Here is a 27,235-nt window from a genome sequence, read left to right as displayed (position 1 = left end):
CTAATGGAACAGGTAATGCAATGAGATACTGTGCAATCAGATAAAAGATGTTTATTATCATGACGATATCATATAAAAACGGATTTAAAAAACAAACAAACACAGAAACAGAGAAGTCTAAAATCCAAATTGCAGCACTCACCATGGAAATAATCAATTGTGGCCTCTGTCATGCTATCTCCACTAAACACATTTACACTTGCATAGTTTAACAATGGCTACAAATTTACAGTTGATACTCGAAAGATATCCTCCTCAACAATAATATCCTTTTTATGTTACCCTTCAATAAATAATACTTATGCAAGTCTTTGGTTTACGTATCCGGGATGAAGTCGTTTAAGAGTTTAAGTCAGACAAACAGAAACCATCCAGTGATATTTGCAAAGTTGATTGATGGGTAGTGACTAAAGAGGGGCAGTGACAAGAACAGCCAACGAGTTACTGACTTATAGGTCTCTGCAAGTGAAGACACCGATCACCCTGAGCTTTGACAGACCTGCGCAGTAGCCAGCAGGACCTGATCATCATCCTCCACCCACCCATTTGAATCTAATATTTTGGGAAATCATTCACAGATCCAGCCAGGCTAGTAAGCACTTGGGGGGGGAAAAAAAAAAAAAAAAAAAAAAAAAAAAAAAATACTGATCTACTTAGAAATCACTCCAGTCTCATTATTCAGGGGCCACACTGATATTTTTGTCTGTTCTAGCCCAGCGATTATAAATCTGCTATACTTTACTGCTGGCCATTTTCCAAAGCCAACCGTAGGCTTTTAGATTGATTAATGCAATTTTTACCTTCCAAGCAGCTTCTGGTTTCCATGCATTTTGGCATGATATGAAATGCCTCTACATGATTTTATTTCCGCCTTTCACTTCAGTTTTTGTCTAATCATCTAAAACCCTAAATTTATAGCCAATTACTGCCCGAGCTCACTGACAACAAAGAGATTCACTGCAGCAAGAAGGTGGTAGTGTCAAACCAGTTTAGATATGGAAAATGCCAGGGCTTAAAAACAAGTAACTTTTGTACACAGGCCACTCCTTAAAAGCTGTGTAAAATGTTTATATTCTGAATCCATATCCAAAAGTTAAACCGCCCAATTTGTGGGGACAATAATTCTCAAAGCATCATAGCGTACATATTTTCGAGGAGATGATGCGTCATGGATTTATGGGATGAGACAGTAGGCCAACATATCGCTTTAAAAACTTAAAGATAAACTAGATAAACTCAAGCTTTGTTTTAGTGTGTAGAAGAAGTGAGTTGAAAGAGCTCCTGTGGGCAACCAGATAAAGTGCTTGAAGTCATTCATGCGAGAAAGCTGGGTCTCATGCAACAGTGTCCTCAGCCTGATGCTAAATGAATAAATCTCAGAGAGACTTGTCCCGAATAAGACTAAAATGTTCCGTCTCCATTATTTTTAGCACTCCAATGTTCCCCATTCTACAGCCCTCCCCGTTCCTCACATCATCATCAAATGCCTGTTTCGTCTTTGATCCAGTCTCTCAGCTTGGTGACACGAGAGTAGACACCAGGCTTGTTCCGACGAGCACAGCCCTCGCCCCAGCTCACTACACCTGCCTGGAACCACTTCCCACTCTCCTCAAAGCATGACAGGGGCCCTCCGGAGTCTCCCTGGTGAGCACGACCAGGAGAAAAGGGTTATTAGATTGGGTTCAGATGTGCGAGCATGATAATCATGTGGGTGTGAAAACCGATCTATATCAGCCCGTTGTCATCCTATTCTTTCCTAGACGAAAAAAAAAAAAAAAAAAAATGTTGCACAATCTCACCTGGCATGCATCAACTCCTCCAGCTAAGAATCCACTGCAGAGCATCCTGGAGGTGACTTGGTTTTCAGTGACCATATTACACACCGTGTCATTGATTATTTTCACCGATGCCTTCTGCAGGATCTGTGCCTTTTGACCTGCAAGAGAAGAACAAAGGGGTCAGCACCCTCCTACGTGACCCACGCATTCATTGCAAAAATCAAAGTTGTTAATGGTCTGGATTAGTGTTAGCTAATGAAGGTTTAAGAGACTTCCCAGGAGAGCTGATGTCTGAGTTGATTTATGGATATGGAAGAAGGCTTAAGTGAACAGGAAAGATTAGAAAAAGATGAGAGAAAAGGGAGGCGGGAGGAAGCGTTGGAGAAGTATGTCATGAGGGGGGGGGCATTAAAGCAGAGGAAGAAGACATGATGAAATGAAAAGAAGATGAAGGGAAGAAGCAGACAGGCAGAGGATGAAGGACAGAGATGACTAGATCACTGTGAGAGGGATGGGGGAGGAGTAGGATGTCTTAATTTTAATATGATACGAGTTGGATAGGCTACAAGGAATAATATAATGGAAAAGTGGATCACAAATAATTGAGGAATAAAAGCATGGATATTTAAAGTTGTCATAATAATAATTAGTTAAAAAGAAAAACTGAACATTTTTAACAGTTCTATCCAGAATTCATGCCGAATACCTCCTTCCCGGAGTGCGCCCCAGCCTGTGACCCAGCAGGCCATGCCTGCAGGGAAGATGTGGGAGGAAGAGGGTAGGCAGATGGGTTGGATAGTGTTGGTGAACTCCAGCGGCTCAGTGAGCTCCAGCAGTGAAATGTCATAGTCAAAGGTAAAATCATTGTAATTCGGGTGGGTGATGATCCTCTTCACTTTGCGCAGTACACCATCCATCTTTAACTGGTTCTGCATGCCACTGTAGGTCAGCCAGTTAGACGCAACAAGGTTGCTGTGGGAGCATCAAATCAAGAGGAAAACTTTACTTATTTAGTTTGGATAACCAGTACGAGTGAATATGAGTGCAATCTAACACAGGCTAATGGACCAGCTCAGCTACATTAAGGTTCTAACTTTTGAGCATTTTGTCGTTTTGTTATCTTAAACTAAATGTTAAGCACTTTGAAAAGAAAGCAGTTCAACCCAAGTCTAACTGTTTCAAAAAAAAAAAAAAAAAAAAAAAGGAACATATCAAGGAACAAATATCATCGGGTGCACAAAGTTTTCACTGCACAGAAGCTGTCAAAATAATATTTACACACGTAATAAATGAAAAAAAAATTAATAAAGTGTCAGTGCACATTACTAGAATATTCAACAGTCAATATTATGTGTGAGGATCAGCATGTTTCTCTTACAAACAGAGAAACCTTGGTTCTAACATGGATAAATGCTGGTGTGTAAATAAAAGAATTCTTGACAAAGTGTAACTGTGCAAACAGTGCATTGCATTAAAACAGCATATCATGTGGATACTTTCCCTCTCTACAATGGAACTGCTTGAACCAAACATCACCCTGTGTAAAGATGCTCTTCATTCAGAAACTTGAGCACAGAATTGTAAAAATGTCAACCAAGGAGCAACAACAATTTCCACTCAAGATACAACAGTCCAGTGGCAGGGCGCGTTGGTCTCCAAGTACGAGTTTACCAGTTTACTCAGGATATGAACATGCTGGTGAAGGAAATTAAGTTCTGTTTTATGTCAGTGTTGAGGAATCCTTATCAGAAGAATCATGAGAGCTGGGCCTCTATATTTCCACCCGGAAGTATGTGGGAAAACCACAGCTGTAAAGATGTGGCCATTCACCTTAAAGCTAATTCACTATAGTGAAACTGGCCAACATTTAGTTTCAGGTTATTCTCCCATTCAGCCCCATGTATCCGTCAAGAGACTTCGGCACCTTAATAAAAACTAAAGCTTCAAAAGGGTGCAACGAGCATCCCACCCAACATCCCATCACTGACCAGAGGGCATGCAAACCCAAATTGGCCATTTCTTTTTCTTTTTTTCTTGAGTGCCAGACACCCGAATTCCAGAGATACGTTTGATTTACGAGGAAAAAACGTTGGAATCCATTGTACCTGGATGTATAACATTATTTTTTAGATATTACAAAAAAAAAAAAAAAAGTGTAAAAGTGTCTGCACAATAACCAGATACTAAAGACATACGAGTCTGAAGGAAAAACAAACAACAGTGCTTTCTACTATAACTGAATCCGTGAACATGATTCCCTGCCTAATCATGATAAAAGGGGCTCAGGTTGAACAGCATGGTTAGTGCACCACCAACAGGGCACTCTGATGAACACAGGGTAAGAAGCATCTCAATGCCCCGACACCACAATATCTTGCTTGTTTCTGTTTTTCTCGAATTATGCAAGCAGAGTCGATTTGGAATTCTCTCCAATTTGTGTACAAATACACCTCTCATGAGCAGAATTCTACTTTTTTTCCCAGCTGAATAGACGTGAGAATATTTCATTATTTCACCAAAGAAAAATGCAATCCATTACTCAGAATAGTCTTGCTCTGCACACGTTAGAGTGGTTGGGATCTGTGACTCACTCTGGAGAGGTGGTGATAAAGCAATGCGAGGCCGAAAGGAGCCAACGATCAGAGATGACTGAGGCCCCGCATACGTGTCCATAGGTCTTGAAGTGAAGGCTGACTTGCCAGGGCCACTCCCCAAGCTCAGCGTTCTGCCCTCCTACAATTCGATTCAGCTTGTAAGGCCTGGTGCCACAACCTGTAATTCAACAGAGAATGCAATGAAAGAAGGAGGCTTTGGCGTGGAAAATGCAAGGAGATATATATATATATATCAAATTAAAATCAAAGGATGACATATAGTTTACTTGAGGATGCCAGTCTTAGCTGTAAATGTTTATATGAGTCTTTGGAATCCTAATAAGGCACACTGACATATTAGCTTTAAGAAGAAAAAAAAGACAAGAAAATGCAGAAGCACCCTCAGGCTTAAATGGAGGGGAAAAAAGAATCGGAGTTGCTTTCAAAGAAAAATGAAATAAATAAGCAGTCAAGGCCTGGGGCTCTTTTCTAACAGCCAGCCCAACACGCCGCTCAACCCTACTTCAATAATCTAGTTTGAAAGACACTGACAAAATTAGCTCCACTTCCAGACATTTGAGAAAAAAAAAAAAGCTAAATTAGAGATTCGTTCTATAGAAGGTATCAAGACATTTCTCACCACAGCCAGACTCATCTGAATTATCGGAGCAGTCGCTGACACGGTCACATTCGGCATTCACCTTGTTGACACATTCTTTGTTACTGCACACGTAGCTGAAGGCGGAGCACATATTTGGAGCTGCGGTAGAGTGAAGACAGGTCCCAAAAGTTAAAAGATACTGTATCTAGACATGTGAAAATGAAAGGGCATCCTTTTTCCAACTATAAGGTCTTTTAAGGACATAATTAAATAACATCATTATGTTATTATACAGAGCATTATACACAGGGAAATTGTTTATTAAACACTGAGCCAAAATGCAGAAGCAGTGAGTGAAAAATTAAGTAAACCCCTTTTTATTTAGTAGCTTGTAGAACCATCCTTAAAAAACGATAAATAATCATTTTCTGCATGATGTTGTCAGTCTCTCCTTTTGGGATCATCGTGCTGCTGTATGACATATTTTCAGCCATTATCTGTCAGACAGATGGCCTCATATTTGACACTTGAATACAGAGGAGTTCATGGTCCAATCACTGAAGAGAAAAGGCCCCAATCATCAGCCCTCCACCACCATGCTAGCCATCCTTGAGATGCTGCGGTTGGTTTTCACCGAACATGGTGCCGTTTATTATGACCAAACATCTCCACGCTGCTCTTGTTTGTACAAACAACATTGTTCCAGAACCCTTGTAGTTTGTTCAGATGTATCTTTGCAAACACAAGCTGCGATGCCATGTTCTTTTTAGAGAGTAGAAGTTTTTCTGGAAAATGTTCCTTTTACTAATCTAATTTGAACATTTATATGTTAGAATCTGAGATGTAGCTCGCAGGTTCTTTTGCAGTTTCACTTAGCATTGCATGGTCTGACCTTGGAGCAAACTTGCTGGAACATCCACCCCAGGGAAGATTGTCTTGAATGTTTTTAAATTTTTGTTTGCTTTTATAGAGGTGCTCACACTTGCAAATGATGAATTAATGAAGTGCATTTGATTAGGAGCACTTGGCTGCTACTTAACCTATTAATTCCTATGGAAGCAGTAAGGGCGGACTTTGTTTTTAAAGCATCGGTTCTGGATTTTGACTCGGTTTTTGTTCAGTAACATGTGTCGTTCTTCTGAGGTCATTTAGACCTAGTGGGAATCGGATGAATTCCTATAATGCCCTGATATGTAAAACATTAGAAATAAAAGAAGGCATTCTTTCTTTTTCATACGACTGTATTTAACCAGTAAAATACTATGCAATCAGCAAGGCTTCAAAGTGAGGCTAGAATGCACAATGCACAGTGATTGAGGAGCAGATTGCATTGATTGAGCATATTGATTGGGATTAAGGTCTAATATTCCTCTTTATTCACAGAAGTGAAAATCAAAAGGAAATGCAATCGTGCCCTCTGTGACTGGGAGAGTGAATGAAGCCGAAATTGATGAAGAGTGAAGTGAAGGGTAAAGAGGAAATGGAAAAAAATGAACAAAGAACAGTGCAAAGAAATTTTTTTTGACATATTACACTGCGAGTGCAACATCTTTGTTAAATCTACAAATATGCTGAGTTGTGGGAGATGGTTAATTACCTAATGGTTTGTGTGACGTGCTTAAAAAAAAACCCCAAAAAAACAACTTTTTATTGGCTTTTCAAGTAGGCAACAACTGACTGAAAATAAGTATTGCCACTTACAGGTTTTACATGAGGCCTCATCACTTCCATCTTTACAGTCCATCTTACTGTCGCATACAACATCCTGAGGCAGACATGCCCCATTCCCACAGCGCCACTCATTTTGCTCACAACCTGGAGGCAATGAAATATGCTGATAAAGAAATTACATTCAAATAAAGATATCCTGAACAGGCTGGCGATCCAATATGCTTCAGAAAGACATTAGCAGTGCAGCAGTAGTAGACATTAGCATCGAGCTCCATTCTCCTCGCATGTATTACATATGATTAAGCATTTGGATGAACGCCGAGCATCTTGGGCAAGGCTTCAAACAAACTCCATTACTGATGAAACGATGAGTGTACACAGCCCAGGGGTCAGTGACCATAGCATTAGCGTTTATGTTAGCACAATTAGCATAGCATTAAATAGGCTTTGGATCCCCTAAAGAGCACTTTAGGAGATGGACATACTTACTGCATTGTTTCTCATCGCTCCCATCACCGCAGTCGTTGACACGATCACACACCCAGAGTTTAGGTTTGCACAAACCATTTTCACAGCTAAACTGGTCCTTCTCACACTCTGAGAAAAAACAGAAATTCCATTATTTTTTTTTTTTTTTTTAAATCATTCCAAAAGAGCAAGCAAAAAAGGTAGAAACAAGAGACACAAATAGCAGCAAGACTGGAAATAGCAAACCAAGCTCCGTCTGATGAAAGTCCACTTAACAACTAGATCTCACTATAAAAAGGGAAACTTACTACAGTGCTTCTCATCGCTCATATCACCACAGTCGTTCCAGCCGTCACACTTCAGTGCATTTGAGATGCAAGTGCCAGAGTCACAGGCCAACATCCCAGGGCAAGCTACTCCACAAGACGAGACAAGAAAACAGAGAGGGAACAGAGGGAAAAGGGACAGAAAAGGCAGTGATGACAAATTGAGTGAGAGGGAGTGACAGTATGTTCACAGCATCCATCAACTTGCTGATCGGAGCAATTATAAATCCATTTTGATCAAACTGGGAGATGACATAAAGAGTACAGGGTATTAAAACTGGCATGCTCCTGCCTGACAGCCACAAATAAAATGGACCCTATAAACAAGCTCTCTGCTGATTAGTCTTACTCTGAAACTTCACTGCTGCGATTTCCAAGCCTGTAGAACAAAATAGCCATTTGACTGTCAATCAGACAAGGTCTTTTTGTCTTTCCTATGACACACTCACTCCCCCTTTGCACTCCATAATTACACGCTTACAAGAGTGTCACTGTCATGTTGGAACATTTTACTCATCTAGCAAACTTCTGTGTATTCGGGAGAGACAAGATTTCACTCACGGTCAGCTGGATCATAGGCGATGTACTCCGCATTGAAGCCTTTGTCGGTGTAGGACTCGTCAGAGTGAAAGGTCACCTCGAGGACGTTGGTGTCACTGGTCAGAGCCAAAGAAGACACCTCTCCACAATACCTTGCACATAAGACCAATGTTAACAACAAGTTAAAGCGGTTTTATTTTTGTTGCTCTAATGGCTTTTAAGAAGAAATTAACTAAGAATGGGAAACACTGGTTAAAAAAGAAAAAGGTTCTAACAGCTAAGACCCTTTATAATGTTTTATTTAGGCATATATTTAAACATTGGTAATATAACGAGAACAGCTGGTCAAAGATGAAACAGGAGGTCGGTATGTAAACTGTGACAGCTGTTTTGGTAATGTTTTAATCATTCATCTTTGTTTCTACCCTCATATGTTTGGTCATGACTGCTCATTTGATGGCTGATGTTTTTCTCTTGCTGAGAGCACTTTGGGAATCATGCCACTATGATCCTAAATATGACAGCTGTACAACCCTAGATTTCTTTTTTCTATGATATGCACAAGTCTTTCATTTAAGTAGACAAAGCAGTAGTAGGTTAAAAATAAAAAAAATATATAAAATGAGATGCATGCTTTCAGACTGTTTGTGGTACATTTTGGCTGCTGCAAAGTGCTCAGATAAAAATGTTATTCAAGTTGTGGCCAAAATAAGAAAAAAATAAGTAAATAAGTGCATTCAATCTGAGATCTATGGCTGGATTAACTGGTGCGATTTCAGTGTTGTGACTGGTCAACTGACCTTTCGGCTAAATTTCTCTGGCACCGCTTTCACATTCTGAATCACAACGACTGAAAGAAACCCTGACAAACTGCAGTATACAGCCATCAGCACTACATTTTGTAGCGTCGTCAGTTTGGCTTAGTTAACTGACAAATTCAGTCGAGAGTATAAAAGTCAAATCATGGCAATGTTTTTGTTCTTGGCAAATACACTTCTACAAACAAATCTACTGCAACTACAATTAGTTAATTGCACTTCACAAGCTTTTCGTGCATTTTATACTCGAGGGCAATTCTTCAGCAAAAATAATCATAATTCGACCGTTTTCAATGTTTGCTTAAACCACCAACAACAACTGGCAAACAGACACAAAGAAATCCAGTCTTACTTGGTTCCCATGATTTCCACATAGTCTTTATGACATATGCGGATGTCCACGCCTGGCTCTTTCAGGCGGAATATCTTAAAGTTCACCCGTACCTTTTTCCCTGCAGAGACCTATAGCACAGAACAACAGGGGATTGGTGTTTTTTTGTTTGTTTTGTTTTTTTATGACGCATGTCACTCCACTAGCTGTACACACAAAAACACATATATTCCATGTAAATGCACACACGCAAGCTGCACCACAAAAGGCTGCCGTGCACACGCGTATGTGTATCCATCTCACTACACACACACACAAACAAACAAACAAAACCCACACACAAAACACTGCAGCTCAGCTAGGGCTGCTGCAGCAACAGCAGTCTGACAGATGAAGATAGAAGAGGTACTGAACAGCTTGGCTTCTATAGTGCTGTCTCAGCATTCCTCTCATGGCAGGCTAAGGATGGTGGTAGAGGAGGAGGTGGTGGAGGGGCTAAAGCAGAGAGGAGTGTGGAGGAAGAGAAGTGTTGCAAACCTCGATGGTCCACTTGCAGTCCACGTCAGGTGGATAGAAGCTGGGGTGCAGAGGTGAGGCAAAGTTCCCTTTGCTTGCAGACAGGACACCGCCACACTTTTTGACTGAAATGGATATTTGACAAACTCACATTACTATAATCATTATTGTATTTTGTAATACACTGAAGTATAAACCAAACTGAAATAAACTAGATGAAGTATAGCTGTATTAGAGAATAGTATGAACAAAATCGTGTTCCAACTTACCATCACTCGAAGGAATGGCTTTATACTCAGCCCTAAATCCAGGCCTCTGGACATTAGAGTCAGCAATAAAGCTTATCAGCATTATGTTGCCGGATGACACCACCTCCAAGGGGTTGGACGGAGGCCTCTGACCACAATTCCTGAGAGAGAACAATGAGCAATAAAGGAAGGTTGTAAGCAGAACAGATACAGTTTGGGAATCAGGAAGAAAAAAAAAAAAAAAAAAAAAAAAAAAGTCTTCCTAATGAGTTGTAGCAAACACAACTTTGAAGCATTCGCTAAATGTCTAATATATTAACAGGATGCCCAACACAATTGGGATGCCCAACACTGACATAACTCAAATACAACTCTGACTCTTTAGTCAGGGGCACCAAGATATAGAAGGAAAAGAAAAAAATAGAAATCATTGAGCAACGAGCAGAGAAGGCAATAAAGGGAGAGGCATCAGCACTAACTAGAAATTGCTTAGGAGGAATTTCAAAGTCAAACATTAGGTACATTAACAAAAAAAAAAAATAAGTTCCAGCTCTGCTGGCGACAGATCCATGAAGGTGTGAATGACACTGCAAAAGTAGCAATACATCTACCTCCAGCAGAATGTCATTATAGAGTATTATATTATGGCTCTCATAAACCCCACGTCACCTTGGATAAAGCTGATCGCTCAATAGCATTCTAAAAATTTTATGCATCGCTTGGTAACGTATATTTGTTTGGCAATGATTTCTGAGTTTAAAATTGCCTGCAGCTACAACTGATGTTGCATTCAGTAGCCTGTAGTTTCACGGAGGAGAAAAAAAAAAAAAAAAAAAAAAAAAAAAAAAAAACACATCCCCCACAGACAAAGTGCAATTACACACAGTGGTGTAGTCGGATTCAGGTTGGCACCTTTCAAAGATTTGAAAGGAGAGGTCTTTTTTGAGCCAACTCAATCTCGCTGAGGTCTCAAAAGCTGACAATAAAAGGAACACAGAGCGCTAAAGGCTTCAGAGGAAAAAGAAAAAGAAAAAAAGTTGTAATCACAAATCCAGTGAAAGGAATGAAGTGGTTCACATGTTCCACCCACATAAAAACAGTTTTTATTCCAAGATCCCTCTGTAATGTTTCAGTCAAATACAAAGTGATTCCTAATGGCTGTCTTCTGGAAACCTCTCTCTGATCTTACAGGCAAAATAAAAGAGGCAAATGTTGTTTGAAGTCTATCAAATAAAACCTACAATGAAGGTTTTGGGACAAAAATGACAATGACATGTCTACCACAATTTCATGTACGGAAAGAAGATTGAGTCAATTCACTAGTCTCTTTCAAACGGCATCCCTCTTGTTGGCAACCCACAGTGAATGCTGAATAGTATGCAGCCAGTGGATAACAGAAAGAATCCCATGCACATATAAAAGGTATCCATCGTAAGTAAAAGGGTCCATCGTAAAAGATACGACCCTACCTGTGCCTGTAAAACCTTTGCATATTCCCAGTTCTACTTACTCTGTGATGGCCTGAGAATCGTCTGGACTTAAAGAGTCGAAGATTGAGACAAAGTCATCGGAGCAGTCATCTTCAATGTAGAAAAAAGGGAAATTGACAGATATAGTGTTCTCCTCTGAGGCTCGAATTTGCCACTGACACCGAGTCTTGGGGGGGTAGCCATCGGGGAATCCTGGGGATGTAAAATTTTGTGCCGTATCGACAGCTTCCAGATGGTGGAAACAGTTCTCTGAGAACAACAATAACAACAGCATTGCTTATATCATATACTGTTCAGGGACATACAGAATTAGGAAAGAGTAGTTCAAACTTGTACTGATCATCATTATGATCCATTTCTCTTTTAAAAACATTTTCATGTAAAGAATGCATCAAAATGTCTCACTGTGGTGAGATGCTATGGTTGTGTGTGACACTACTACTATGATAATGTAGTGTAATCTATATCTATAAATTGCCAGATTGTGTCAAGTAATTATTTATTTATTTATTTTTTATTTTAAATAATAAAAATTGTTAAACATAGCGACCAAAACAGTCTGCCCTGATACAGGGATCTTAATCTCTGACAGGAGCAGCACATGTGCAGTACAGGTCAGGCCAGTCATTTGTTACAGGCTGGCAGGAGGGTGAGCATCTAGCCAGCTGGAAAATTACAGCTACAAGTGATTGAAATAGGACATACTGTACTTACTGTTTCTGGGGTTCCTGGCCATGCGATTATCTGTGACTGGTGACACAGACATGGGGGTGGGGTGACAGGGAAACAGAAGGAAAGGTGAGACTGGGTCACCAAAGTTGGGAGGCTGATATAATTTGATGCATGAGCCCTAAATATATTTGTTCTGCACATTTTCTGTTCCATTTCCCTGCTATTGAGGGAGCTGGTGATGGTGTGTAGCTTTTTCTGCTCCGTCTCACCTTGCCCTACAGCAGCAACTCATACATCTCTGTCTAACTATCTAGGACAGCAACATCAGATCATTCCCATAGAAATCATTTTAAAGAGGACCAAAACCACTGAGTCATAGGGCCAGCGCTTGGCTGGTGGCCAGGATGTCGACAAATGCAATGTGAATGCTGAGAAGACAGAAGGAAGAAAAATGGCTGTCTCAAGGCAGGCCAGGGCCCAGCTAATATCATTAGAGGATCCAAACAGCATAAAATGTGCAATCTCAGATGCAGCACAAGCTGAGAGGTCTGGTGTATCCGTTATCATCTTATCAGCACAACTCAGGGAAAGCTACTATAATACAAAGAGAAAGCAAACAGAAAATCAACATTGATAGGACTTTTTCAGATCTGTGAATATTCACAGTGCTTTATATTTGCCGATTGCTGAATGTCTTATCCTGGAGTCAGCTGTAGCAAAAACGCAGTCGTGCCCATCTTGTTTTCCCCATGTGTGACCCCACCCACCTGGTCATGGTGGTACCTACGTGAGGCAGTGACTTCACTGATCTGGATATCGCTGGGGCTCATCTTCCCACGCCGCTCTTTAAAGCCACCTTCAAGTGCATCCAACACCCGCTCCTCAGAGAACTCTGGCACAAGCTCCAGGTCAGTGGTTGGAATTTCAAACCTGGACCAGTAATAGGCTAACACGCCTTCACTGGTGTAGGCCGAGGTAGGAAATGGATAGAAAAGAGAAACCATTCACTAAAAAGCTCGAGGAAGAAGAAGAAAAAAAAATAAAAAAATAATAATAATAATCAGTGGGATGTGTCTAATTTGGATTATTTTAAATCACAGAAGCCAAAATTAATCAATTTAAAGAGTAAAATCCTGTTGGTGCTGCAAGCTACACAAGTGTCAATCCCTGGTAGTCTGCCGTCTAATCTTTATATTCCTCCACTGGAGTTTATCATTAGATGGTCCATCAAAGCACATCACTTCTATGCTGATTACACACAGCAATACCATGTGAATAATCACAACCAATGCAATACTACCAAAAAGCAAGAGGATTTATTAGTCAATCTGGCCATGTTCTTACTTGTGAATTTGTTTGTATGCCCTCAGGGCTGCGCTATTATGCACCCGAGTAAAAAACAAACCATTATTCTAATTTTTTTTTTATTCCTTTTGCTGTTATGTTGCTAAATAAAGACAGTAGGTGTTTTCTTTTTTTAATTATTATAATGATTTTGTTATCACCTGAATATCTGCAAAAGACTATACGAGGCAACTTGTGAGTAACAGATGCTGATCCGTTGTCGCTGACATGCTCTTACTGTTGTTAGGCTTTTGGGTTTGTGCTAAACTGTGAGAACAGGGAAGGCTGTCAAACTGAATAGTCCATTTTGGATAAATAAAGTTTTTCTAAATCTGAATACTAACATCAGATATTGGACAGTTGAACACAGTTATACAGGGCAAGGGGGACCAAGATATATATGTGCAAATCCTTGCATAAAAAACTAAATGCATACAAGCACGCAAGCAAATAAATAATAATTTAAAAAAAAATGTTCATAAAGCACATAAACTGGATACAAAATCAAGAATAAAAGCACATGACCATGGACAGAAAATAAGAACAGGAAGAGACAATTCCCAGAAATGTCATATTACTGAAATGGACACATTAATAGCATCCATTTTAAACAAAGCACCATTTTCAGCCCCGTCACCTCTAGTTTTAGGTTAGAGGACAAAAGTTTTGCTCAGAAGATCGAGAGGTTGACCTCTGAAATAAAGGATGAACACCTCTACTGCATTAGAAGGTATCATTATATGAATAATAAAATAATTTTGAAATTAATTCTGAATTTGACTGGTAGCTCATGAATGGAGGCTAGAATTGGGGCTGATGTGTTCAGTTGGCTACTCGTTTTTTTCTTTATTCTAACCAACTGAAGACAGGACAGAGGTTTGAGTGAGACGGGTAAATAGGTTGTAACAGTTGCATAAACCAGAGGAAATCAAGGTGTTTAGAGTTTCCAGCAGGTTTGCTGAAAGTAGTGGCCTGATTTGTGCATCTTTTTACAATTTAAGGAAACTAGACTTACTGGCCTTCATGATGAGGTGTTCGAACTTCAAATACTGACCAAAGACAACACTAAGATTTTCTAGAGGCATTCCTGACGTAGGCAGAAAGGTAGGAACTAAAGTGACTGACTTCTTAAATAAAAATGTCAGGGCTGAATACATGTACCATCTCAACAATTAAAACTTTGAGTCATCAGCATAACAATGGAAAGAGACACACCATTCGGAGGTCATAAGGATATAAAACATTCAATTGGCTCTACGTTGACTCATCTGTAAGCTCTCAGTTATGCTCGAAGTGTGTACTTTGACTTTTAAATGTGAATAATCTTATGTTATCCAAATCTGCGCATCTTCTTAGATGTTTTTTTTACAAATATGCTATTATTTGTGTTTTATGTGTGACGATCCATACTTATCGCAACTTTTATTAATTTCCTGCCATGTGTGATGTGCATCACAAATAAAATTGACTAGGCAAGCTGTGGCAGCATACTTTGTTTGCATCCAATGTAGTACTGCACCACATCATGAGGAATGAACCGTACTGATTTATTACTTCCCTACTGTGGAAATGGTTGCAGTCTTGAAACTTTCAATCTTCAAAGGTTGGTGCAAAAAAATAAATAAATAAAAAATAAAAATTCTTTCTCTTATCAAAGTTTTTATTACCCTTAAGTTTCCAAAAGTACTAGAGCTGATTGTTCAGCACTAGGACACAGTGAGAGAATTCTAAGGTTTCATCAGTACCTGAATGCAGTAACCACAGATTCCTTGTGGTATTTTGCAAGGAGTGGATCTTTCTGGTAGTTTTCCCCCAGCTGTGTAGAGAAAAAATATTTTTACTCAACAGAACATGTGATAGATTTCTGCTCCACTGTTTACAGAAATTAGCATGTTAATGGAAAGACAGCGTTCCAGTCGTACTTTGTGGACTTAAAATTAGAGCCCCTCAAACTTGCTGTGTTCATGAATTTGAGAGTAAAAGTCCTTTCTTTGTGTGCTAAAAGTCTGGTTGGAAAACCTTCAAAGTCTGCAAAAGGATGTGAGGTGTTCACTAAGTGATAAAAGCTGAGAGAGACACAACAGTTTGAGTCAAATAAATCAAGAAGCCAGCTAGGAGAGAGGAGAGTAAATCATTTTCCTGAACTTCTCAGACAGGTGGTGCTACAGTGCAGCGTAAACTCGTGGGACAACTGGTTAAACACAAGGCTACCTCACTTTAGACATGCACTGCTTACTTACTGCCAAACTCCACGTTGCATCTGTCATGTTAAGAAAAATGCATCTTTGAAAATATTCTTTAAAAACTGAAAAACAAATTTGATATAGTGTCTGAAAATGCAAACTTTGTACATCAAAAAGCTTTCTGCCAATTATCTAGTCATCAGTGCACAACTTCTTCTGCAAATCCCACCCAACACCCCCAATAATGTGTAATATTTTTCGCTGAATTGTGTGCTGGAAGGGTTTAAGTGAGGGCTTTTTTTTGTTATCAACATGTTAAGTGGTGCTACAAACATCTCCGCTGCCTCAAATATGTTGAGGAAATTGCTGAGGGAATGCACAGCATTTTATTCTTTCACCCACTCAAATGTGCCTGCAGCAGTTTCTGTGCACTGGGAGGGACAGATTTAAAAAGTACTCAGAGGCAACATTCACAGCTAATCCTTAACGAGAGAGAACTGAGAGTACTTTGCTCAAAATAGTCAACAGAAACAATGTATGCAGCAGAGCAAAAATAGGGAAGACATCTATTGATGTCATACTCACAATTTCCTCCAATTTTGCAGCAAGATCCTGGAATGCCTGACTGTCGGTGTCCTCAAGCTCTTGATCATATTGCATCTTGACCGCCTTCATATGTCCACTGAACACCTGGACTGATGGGCTGATCTTCTTACTTAAGGCGATTTCTGACTCAGCATCCTTAACTTAGAGGAGACAGGCAGATGAGAGTCAAGTTTTGATCAACAAAATGCTATGAGATGGCTGCCTCTGATGAAAGAGGAAACTTTTGAGCAGGCCTTGAAGCCGAATTCTCAGCTGTACGGTGCAATCTCCCTCTGTGTAGACAGTTTGGCTTTTGGAGCAATTAAATTAGCCAGTTGAATCAAGATGGTGTTTATCGAGACTTCAGAGGCCTTTTTAATCAGGCGCTGGGCGTGTAAATGACAAGAAAAAAAAAAATAAAAATAAAAAACTGTGCCATGGATTCATGACATTTTTCTCCTTTGCATTATTAAAGGAAAGCGTCAGAGCTGTCAAATAGGCTAACACTAATGGGAAATTACAAAGTCCAAACACGCCGCTCTTACACTCTTATATCAAAGAGCTCTGCCTTCACAGCAAGTGTAAATGATCCACTTTACGGTTTATGATGTTATGCCTGTTTTGGCAATAAGTGATGTGAGCAATGCAAATATTTGAATTTCTCATTTATATCCATCAAGAATATCTTTGATTCATGTGCAGAGATGTCCACAGAGTGTCCATCATGTGGTAATTGTCCCCATATTGACTTTACTCAAACAAATACAGCACAGAAGATAATAAATTAAAGAAAACCTTTCAATACTCACAGACAAAAAACCAAATGAGGAATGCGGCAACAGTTGCGAGGATGAGAAGCGCCACCAGAACACCAATGATGATGCCTGTTCTCGGCTTCGATGGCACCTTCTCTTTACTGGTTAAGAAGTCGATCCGCTCCTGGTGGCCATTCCGGCTCTGGTGTAGAAAAAGAGCAAATACGAGTCATCAAATAAACAGCAATTATGCCGTGCTGTCAACCCACATGACACCGACAGCAAACTCTTTGCAATTATCAAAACCCATCTATCCATTCAGTTTCTATATCCACTTAATCCAATTCAGGGTTGCAGGCAGGCAGTAGCCTATCCCAGCTGACACTGGGCGGCAGTCCATCACAGGGCCACACAGAGACAAACGAGACCAACAACCATGCACACTAATGCTCACTTTTAGGGCCAATTTAGAATCACCAATTAACCAAACATGCGTGTTTTTAGATGGTGGTAGGAAGCCGGAGTACCTGGAGAGAACCCACGCAAGCGCGGGGAAAAAATGCAAACTCCACACAGAAAGGCCCCAGCTGGGATTCGAACCAGAAACTCTCTTGCTGTGAGGCAACAATGCTAACCACCACACCACTTATCAAAAAACATTTCCTAATTATTAGACAAGAACTGGGTCATTTAAAGCAAGTTTTTTTTTTTTTTTTTGTTTGTTTGTTTTTTAAATTGATCACATTTTATGAGTATTTCTTCCTCATTCCATGAGACTAGTACTTTGCTGTACGGGGGGCAGATGGTCTGCCGCTGCCCGTAAATTTGAGTTAGCACAGCTATTTTGTGCCAAGGCTGACTGCTTCAACGATTGTACTGACCAGAGTATAGTTGCCAGATGTTGTGAAATGTTGATATCAACTACTGAACTTGTGGTTGTTGTGAAGAGAAAGACTTTCTGACACTAATAGACGTCCACAAAGAAAAGCCTGACAATAAAATCTTCTTTAAAGACCATGGTCCCTTCTGCATCTTCCAGAAACCAGCATTTCTACAACCAGGTTTGGTTGTAGATTTTTAGCTAATCTTTAACACGAAACGATACAACTAGCATAATAATTGCATTCCATACAAGTATCCCTTCACTATCTTGCTGGTATTCTGCATCTGTCCAGGAGTCACAGATAGTTTATCTGTCCACAAAACCTTCCTGAGAGCTTATTCACTGGTGGTTGAATTTAAGCATTCTTACCTCGACCACATCTCCAAAACAGTTGACACTTTTTATGTCTGGACACGCTATGGAGGTTACAATTGCAAAAGTCTTTTGTAGTTATTTCAAGAATGTTCCATCTATCCAAAAAACATTATAAACCTTTTCCTTTCTCGACCAGAGTTATTTAATATCACTAACCATGTCAAATTCATATTGCTTTAAGCCACACCCTAACTCATAAAACAAATACATATCACCTGAAATGGGTGAAGCTAAAAAGCATTTAGCTTTTGACCTGGAGTTAAAAAAAGTGTGTAAAAAAATAACAAGAGTGCATGAAATTACCATATTTTCCATGAGTGGCAATGAGCTGGTTCTGGAAGTGTGCATGACCTCATTATTTTCCCCAAACTGAGCATTTGTGAGACATTCTGAAATAGGGATCTGGATGGAACTTTTCCATATTGGGGCAACAATTGTGTGAAGTTGCTACTTACTCCCAGATCAAAAGTGTAACATTACCGTCTCTTGCAGTAAGACCAACGGTCAATGTTAATCATTGTTAAAACTGAATCAGGAAAGCCTGCTGTGTTAAGTAAAGAAATCACCTCAGTGTAATTGAGGAAGGCAGTGCAACTGTTATGAGTCAATTGTTGTTGAACACCTAGTTTTACTCTCCAAGGATGACAAGCTCAGACAGGTATGGGTTTACAAAAACCTGTTTAGCAATTGCGACAGGGCCATCACACTCATAGCTGGATAGTCATATGCTGTACGTGCCACCCGAAATTGCAAGATAACAAAGAGATAACCTATATAGACATGATATTTCAAGAGGTGCGTGTCTGTCAGTGCTGTATGTGTGTCTTCTTGTTGAATCCTCTCAAGTGGGTGGACTAAGAGAAAGGTTTTAGGCCCGTTAGTAATCAACACACAATGAAATCAGTGCCTGTAGCCCATGAGTGAAGAAGCCCGAGTGCCATTAGGAATGGAGAATCACTTTGGTATTAAATCAATTTGTCAGATGTGCTGCCCCTTAAGATGGGGGCTCAATTACATGAGTCTCGATGATAACTCATGGCAATTAAGGCCTATGCCTGCCCAGCTCCAGCTTCCACACATGCTTTCTAATTGGAATCTGTAACAGCAATCATAGGCCAGAATGAGGGGACTCATTAGATATGGGGTCAGCAAGTGCCCCAGGGTTCCTTTCTATCAATCACCCTGATCCCAGCCTAATAAAACCATTACATACTCTTCATCATATTCCATTCTTCACTACTAGAAAGACATGCTATCCCATCTTTGAACCAATGACAGCATTTTCTTTTTTAATAGGTCATACTTCTCTGAATTATGACAAAAAGCCACAACAGCCTGACACAAACTACGTAAAACTGTTAATGTTTGACAAGACAAAGAGGCTGGGCGACAGAACTTCTGCGAGTTGTCCCTGAGGGTTTCTACAAGGTCTAACCGGTCCGACGAGTAGGGAAAAACTACTGTGAGGTGTGGTTAAAAAAAAAAAAAAAAAGGACAGCTCACATTCAAACAGTGGGTTGTTGTGGATATCTATGGAATCCTAATTTCTGTTTTCACATACTGGTATTTAACTTGGTTATATCAGTTTCAAATTAGTCTACACAGCTCGATTTTCTCAGGACATAGTATTATCTGATGACCATGTGCAACTTTTGAACACATAAAAAGGTTAAAACTTAAAATTATAAAATCGCAGATGGAAAAAAAAAAAAAAAAAAAAAAAAAAAAAAGTGAGAAATTGTTTGTGAGTCCCGAAACTATTCAATTACTTTGAACATTTTCCCTCTCTCTGCCGCATTATTTCCTCTGTCAACACCTCAGTTTGAGGCTGCAGACTCCTAACGGCCTACTATGAAAGCCAAAGACGTCCTTTCTTTTTCTTTTTTTTTTAAGCCACACTATAAATGCAAATTTTACCTTCTCCGGTGTCTTTCAAAGCCAGCTAGTTAGCAGTTAATTAGCTGTGGCATCTAGTTCATTTCTATGTAACAACTGTGAAATGTGACCTATTTGATAGTTTATCCACAGCCAAAGTGAACCGTAGCCACATGAGAGCTCTTTCTGCAAACACTAAAATCCATTTAGCTGCTTTAGCTTCGATGTCCTGCTATTGTTCATACTGACTCACTGTTACATTTTACTAAACCGTTCCCCAATAAAACAGAGCCATCACAAATACGGGTAATCATACTGGTGCTTACTCAACCCAGACAAATCTGATGAAGTAAGATGTAAGCTGAGCAAGTCCTAACCCATTTTAGAGCCGCAATACCACAACTGATCCTTTGACTATTGGTCTTAATTAGGTGTGAAGAGCACGTAAGCAAAGTGCAACCAGTTTAGTCAGTCCTCATTTGTTCACACAGGTGCACCAGCCTCATAATTTATACCTCAGTTAAACAGATGGATGCAAGTCCTTGCCTCTGCACAATATTTCAAGTCAAAAGGAACAAAACAGCTGCAGCACAACATTTCAACCTTGTTGAGCCCTGAAGGAAAGAAAACCCTTCAGGGCTACGAGAAGATGAGTGGACAAACTGGTTGCTTTTTTTTTTTTAGAAAAAAAAAAAAAAAAAAAAGGAAAGAAAATCACAATGTAATTTTTCCTCACAGCTGATACCGACTTAAGAGACATCACTTGAATTAATTATCAGGTTCAGTCTCTACGTAACTCTTTTGTGCATATTTCCAACAGCATTCCTAAATACGCATAAGCAACAATTCGCATATGAGAGGTCATTTATAAAATACTCAATACTCCTTGGTGGAGCAATTAAAAAGGCAAATCAAATGCAACAGCCAATTAGGGCAATTTAAACTTTAACTGCGTCAATCACTTTTACCGCATAAACTCTCTCTCACACACACACACAGCTCTTCCTAAAGTCTTGTTTGGTGCAGGTTCAGCTGGGCAGCTGTATATGACTAAGGCCCCTTTCAGACATGAGATACGTAGCATTAATGGCTTCATCAATCTGTTAAAGTGAGGGCATTTAGTCATTCAGACATTTGTCACTTTAATGTTTCTCAGGCTTCCCTCAGACATGCCTGCGAGAGTAACAGAGGGAGCCACAGTGTGTGCAATATTTGCCATTCATCGATAGTACATCAAATGAGGTTTATCACCAAAGTCCTAGAATAGAGTAATATTTTTTTTCACACCAACATGTCATGTTGCTATTTCAATTCTCATTAGCATGTCAAGTGTGCATTGGTTTGTGTAATACAAAGTAAAATGCTAAATGGTCAATAGACTGCACTTATAGGGTGCTTTTCTAGTCGAGTTGACCATTCAAAGCACCTTTACAGTTGGAGCCACATTCACCCATGCACACACACACACACACACACACACACAAAAACATACAGACACTAATACAACACGTCTTAGTCTAAACGTGTGACAGACAGCTTTGGTAGGCAACATGCGGTTCAGTGTCTAGCCAAAAGTCCAGTAAGCCGGGAGTCAAACCACCAAACTTCCAAATGGCAGACGACTGCTCTTTCTTATGAAAAACAGCTGCCCCACAGCTAGTTTTACTCCCCCCCCCATGAAGGAATATGGAAATCTCTCACTTCTCCACGTGTTTAAGATTACTGAATTGTCAGTGTTATGCTTGTGACAGTTTAACTGCAGTACTTTAAAAGCGTAGCTGTAATCAGCTCAAGAAAAAACTGATCTTTTGTTCTCCTGAGGACACGGCCTCTACTGTAAAGGCTCTATGCAAAATGATAAGCCCCACCACCAAACAAAAGCCTTTCTAAGTTTCCTCATTACAACATGTTATTTTGACAATAAATTAATATTCATTTAACAAATATGCAATATGTTAGACTAAACAGCAGTGGATGGGGGCAGTTGAAAATGCAAATACTTTAATGAGACTGAGAGCAGAAGCTTCGCTTGCAGCTAAGGTACTTTAAGGGAGTTTTCTGTTCATTTTCTGCAGTACTGCAGCTCATTATCGTAGGTAAAATCAAGGAGGAGGAAAGAGTAGATCAGGTTGATACGCCCTTATTCGAAAAACAGAATCTGTCGGATTCCTATGAGCAGCTTATCAGAAATCTGTTTCACCCACCTCAGCTCTGCATGCCTGTCCTTTAATGTAAACTGAGCAGTTCAAACTTGAGAGGGTTGAAAATGACAGTCAGATTGCCATCGCAAAAGGCTACATAAAAGCACTGGGTTGCTTTTTCAGTCATGACAGTACCATGTTCAGTTGCTGTCAAAAATAAAGGAAAAGCAGTGCAGTCTGAAAGAGGCTTAAAGGATAAGACCGGTTTTTTGACATTGGGCCCTTGATTTCACATTATAGCATGATGTTCTACTCACCCCTGCTTGTTGTTTGTCATTTGGAGCTGTTCCGAAGATATTCGCGAGGCGTCTGGCTGCTCTCTTGAGATATTCGGCCATGAAACGGTTTCCTATGGGCAAGCTCATACAGGCACAAACTACGCTGTTTATAATTTATTAATTACTCTACACTAGCACTGATAACGTGGAGGTGCGTCGCTTACTTAAAAAAATCCGGGTTATTGTAATTTTGATTTTTTTTGTCGTAAAGTGGGTGTTACTGACGTCCTCGTCGTGCTACTGCCACAGACAGCCCACAGACCTGCTGCCTGTTTATTCATTCGGCTAAAATTCAAAATTAGTAACCCGGATTTTTTTAAGTAAGCGACGCACCTCCACGTTATCAGTGCTGGTGTAGAGTAATTAATAAATTATAAACAGCATAGTTTGTGCCTGTATGAGCTTGCCCATAGGAAACCGTTTCATGGCCGAATATCTCAAGAGAGCAGCCAGACGCCTCGCGAATATCTTCGGAACAGCTCCAAATGACCAACAACAAGCAGGGGTGAGTAGAACATCATGTTATAATGTGAAATCAAGGGCCCAATGTCAAAAAACCGGTCTTATCCTTTAAGAGTGGTGCTACAGCATCATGGCATATCATCATGTAGAAAGTGGAACTAGAAGGGGGTTGGAAGCAACAAATCATCCATTACTGCATCCTCCTCACCGCAGAAAGGAGAAACAATAGATTGATCAAGCTGTGACCATAGGCAGATTCTGCACAGACGAGACACCGACAGCTGCTAAAGCTAAAATAGCCTCATAAGGTGCACACGTGTTCAACAGAATATAACTGAACAAACCCGTGTCAAGCTTTTCCAACTCTTAACACATTTGCTCCATTTTTGCTGCTTTGTTTCAACACAACTGCTTTAGAAATGAGGGCTGAAAACGCAAAAGAAAAGCAGTACGGCCTTGCTTGAAGAATTATTTACTGACTGCTCTGCTGAGTCACCACATAAACAGTGAACAGTCTCAGGACATTAATCACAGTATTCCTATTCTCAGTATCAAAGACTGACTTCACTGCCTGTGAGAAATCAAATATTTACAAAGGAAGAAAATGCTCATTTGACAAGTTTTAGATGAGCCACAAATCTAATAAAAAAGAAAAAACACTATGTATCTCAGCTTCAACATTAGACAATCAAAGGGTTGTTATGAAACGTTGGTGCTTTTTCCTTGTATTTGGTCAATTCTTTGACCGTTTGGATTTTTTTTCTTCAGAGAAAAATGGAAAATATTTGGAATCGATTGATGGTATGTATAAAATGTTCTATCCTAAAGTAGGACTATGTATGCACGTATCTGTCACAGAGGTAGTTCGGTTAGGTACCTTTTCTACCCTTCTAACGTACACATGCCACACCGTTTCAAATTCTATAGCACGTAAGAAATAAAATGAGTTCCAGCACTAAGCATGTGGTGAAATTATGAGAAAAAAAATCTTGACTTCATACTGTTAGTCATCAGTATGCTACAGATATAATAGGGCCGTTTCTCAATATGCGTCCTTGTGTTCTCGTGTACTTCTGAAACGTCATCACGAAAGGACCAAGTACTGTTCCACTTCAAAGTACGCATCCAGACAGGATGGAGCGTACTTGTCTGGATGCGGATTTTCTCTGGATTGAGAAACGGCCAAGTACGCTCCACATTCCCGGATGTGTACTTGCTCCGCCCATTTTATCGAGTATGCTTCTGTGGTGATTTGTGTAGACTTCAGACAGCTTGCTATCCAAGAAAGCAGTGCGGGTCAAGCAAAGATGGCAGAGGAGTAGACAGAAGTTGACAGGTATGCCATTAGCCTGATCCTCCTCCGCATCCTGGGCTCGTGGTTCCCGTTTCTCCCTCCTCAGCCTCACCGCTTCCTCTTCAGCTTTAAAATAAAGCATTCCAACAACAGCCGCAAGCACAGCTCGGTTCATTTTCAATCTTTGGTAGAAGTTTTGATTTTGCTTTGCTGTTGAAATCACACACGGGCAGCGATGAACAGAAAAATGAAAAACAATCGTTTACGTTTTTTTTTTTTAGTTTTGGCGGCAACGTCAACGTCTTTGACGTAATCGAGTACGCTTCTGTTCTAAATGCACAATGAGCGTACTTGCGTACTTCTGTAATCAGAAGACCGTACTTCCGACAAGTCCATACTTGTAAGTACACAAGTATGTACTTAGCGTACTTGGTATTGAGAAACGGCCTAGGTGTTTCAAACCCTGAACACCACATGATAACTTTGTCAGAGACTGTGTGGAAATATTGACAAGTCTATACTACAATGTAGCAATATTTGTCTATTTTCATGACGATAAAGGTCTGGAAAATGCTGAACATATTACTTGTGATCTACATTGCCTTCTCCTACATAATATACTGAAATGTTTGAGCTTGATTTATGCTGATATAAAGCTCATCGTTGACCCGAAAGGCAGTAAGTCCAATAGGAACACTTGTACCAAATGCCTTACACGGAAATACTCTGACAGTATACCAATGTTTTTTTTTGACTTGGTGCCCAAAGATATGTTGTTTCTATTGCCTGAATCCTGTTCTTGTTTACTCAAGTTCCAAGCTGTACATTTACTAAGACAGAGCATTGTGCATTTCCTCACCAGCGAACGCTGTTTACGTGAAGCTGTCAATTAAATGTTAATGGGTTTGAGAATGTGAGCAGCAATGGCCAAAGCCTTGTAACCATTAATGAAAGGCTTTGCACAAACAAGTTCACCTTTGGCTGTCTGTCAGTTTTTCCTCGCCCACATCCTCTGCTGGGGTTCCAGAGTTTCAAGCAAGACTGAATTGCAGTATGAAAAAAAACAAGAAATGGCATTTACATAATGCATGCATCTTCCAGGAGAATTTGACAAACGGGTTAGGAAAAATGCACTTTTGACAGTTTTCAAATCCTATCATCCCTTAGCATGTACGCCTGCTTAAAAGCTTCACTACACAAAGCCTTTTTCGCCAAAAACAATTAAATAAATTCATAATCAATGCAACTGACACAAAACATATCTTTGTGTGGCAGTAGAATAGACATGAGACACATTGCCTTAAACCTTCAACAGTAGCTTTACAAACAGTTTCTTAGAAGCACATGAAGGCTTCTAGGAAAGTTTGAATGCAACTCCACCCTGCTCAGTTTCTCAGTATTGAGAAATTTGATATATTGCCAGGATTTAAAATGCATCACGCTCATGTTTCAAAATGTAAAAAAATATATATATATATCCGTTCCCGTTTTTTAATTCCAAAGCTTTAACTTCTTCACAGACATCAAAGTTGGGAAAGTGGAAAAGTAATTTCATCAATTTCCTCCCAGGTTGAGCAACGCTCAGTCCACCAGGGGAGCAGGCAAACCATGCGACCACACCTAGAAACTGTGTGGTCCAGGCCTGCAAGAAAAGTAAAAAACAGAGTATCTGTCGAGGCTGAATCACAAAACAGAGCCGTTGGTCCATTTTATGCCGGCCTGAGAATTATAAACATAGCAAGATAGATGAATTTTAATAATTCTACAATTCACAAAAACAGAGAAGCACCGCCGGCAATATGGCAGGCTGACCTGAGCCAGGTCCCGAGCCAGGTCCCGAGCCAGGTCAACCACTTGCAATTACTGCTGGTCAGGATCAACAAAACACACCCAAGTTCACACAGTGAGAATGCACAACACACCTGAGACAGGAAGAACAGTAGTCTTTGTTTCCATATTAGAGAAAATATATAGTGTAAATAAGATAAGCACTTTTCATGTAAAAGCCTTTATGACGGACTCGTCCACATTTTCTGAAATCAAACTCAAAATGGTAAACTTTGTCTTTGGTCAAAATAAAAATTAAATAAAAATGAAAAAGGAGGCGTGACAAGACTAGATGCCCTAGTTTAAGCTTTCAGTTTAAGCGTTCATTGGAAAAATGAGCGAACTTAGAAACATATTTCTGGTCATACACCGTACAGAAACACAATAACAAGTTAAAAAATAAAAATAAATAAAAAAGGAGGAGAAGGCCTTTGAAATGTGTTTGCAAAAGCAAACGTGTCACGCAGACGCGCAGCTCCAGCAGAGCACTGAACGTCAGCAGCAGGTTGTTTATAGGCCCAAAAGCAAACTTTGTCAAGTTGAAGGCAGGAGCCTTCTGAGAGCAGAAGCTTCCCCCAATGTGGATGATATCAACGACAAAAATAAACAAATCGTTTTCGACCAAACTTACGTTGTATTCATATGAGGCCGAATGCATCTCCGAGATCCAACTGGAATCCAACAGGATCCGATTCAACTTTGTGGCTGGTCACTATGCCTCCTTTTCTAACAGTGAATGTACGTCAAACTAAAATGTATGTCTACAGATATCTGTGACCGTTTGAAGTCTCTTCCTGTTTCACGTCGCGCGCTGGGTTCTAAAGAGCTGAGATTCTTTCCACACCTTGGACAAAAGCCACGCCCTGGTTACCTGAGGCCCCGCGGCTGCCCCCGCATATACAATCCGTCCTGCTTATTAAACTTTTAAAACTTTTTTTAAACTTATTAAAGTCGCGTGCAGTGAACTGTAATATCAAAAATCCTAACATATGCCCACTCCCCCTCTTTAGCAGTTTTATGGATGCAAAAACTAAACCTCTTCTCAGTTTGGGGACCTGCTGCAACAGTAAGTTTACTCTTTATTTTCATGACATGTGTCCCCCCTGCTGACCGTTTGCGG

General features: G+C 40.0%; 1 protein-coding gene across 1 annotated transcript; it reads right to left on the bottom strand.

Annotated features, from left to right (window-relative positions):
- Window positions 1-36: 36 nt before the first annotated feature.
- st14 (ST14 transmembrane serine protease matriptase) lies at window positions 37-26,972 on the bottom strand. Its single transcript, XM_075465236.1, has 19 exons — window positions 26,747-26,972; window positions 16,975-17,122; window positions 16,166-16,326; window positions 15,143-15,213; window positions 12,841-13,013; window positions 12,096-12,131; window positions 11,402-11,630; window positions 9,913-10,052; window positions 9,665-9,768; window positions 9,149-9,258; window positions 8,000-8,130; window positions 7,421-7,525; window positions 7,134-7,241; window positions 6,675-6,788; window positions 5,013-5,132; window positions 4,370-4,550; window positions 2,485-2,750; window positions 1,800-1,936; window positions 37-1,641 (listed from the first exon to the last, which is right to left on the bottom strand). The coding sequence occupies exons 1-19, from the start codon at window positions 26,771-26,773 to the stop codon at window positions 1,480-1,482; spliced, it is 2,523 nt and encodes an 840-aa protein (XP_075321351.1). The 5' UTR covers window positions 26,774-26,972; the 3' UTR covers window positions 37-1,479.
- Between the last annotated feature and the right edge of the window lie 263 nt (window positions 26,973-27,235).

This window comes from Odontesthes bonariensis, chromosome 5, assembly GCF_027942865.1.
Source record: "Odontesthes bonariensis isolate fOdoBon6 chromosome 5, fOdoBon6.hap1, whole genome shotgun sequence".
Taxonomy (NCBI): domain Eukaryota; kingdom Metazoa; phylum Chordata; class Actinopteri; order Atheriniformes; family Atherinopsidae; genus Odontesthes; species Odontesthes bonariensis.
This window is presented reverse-complemented; position numbering and strand designations above follow the sequence as displayed.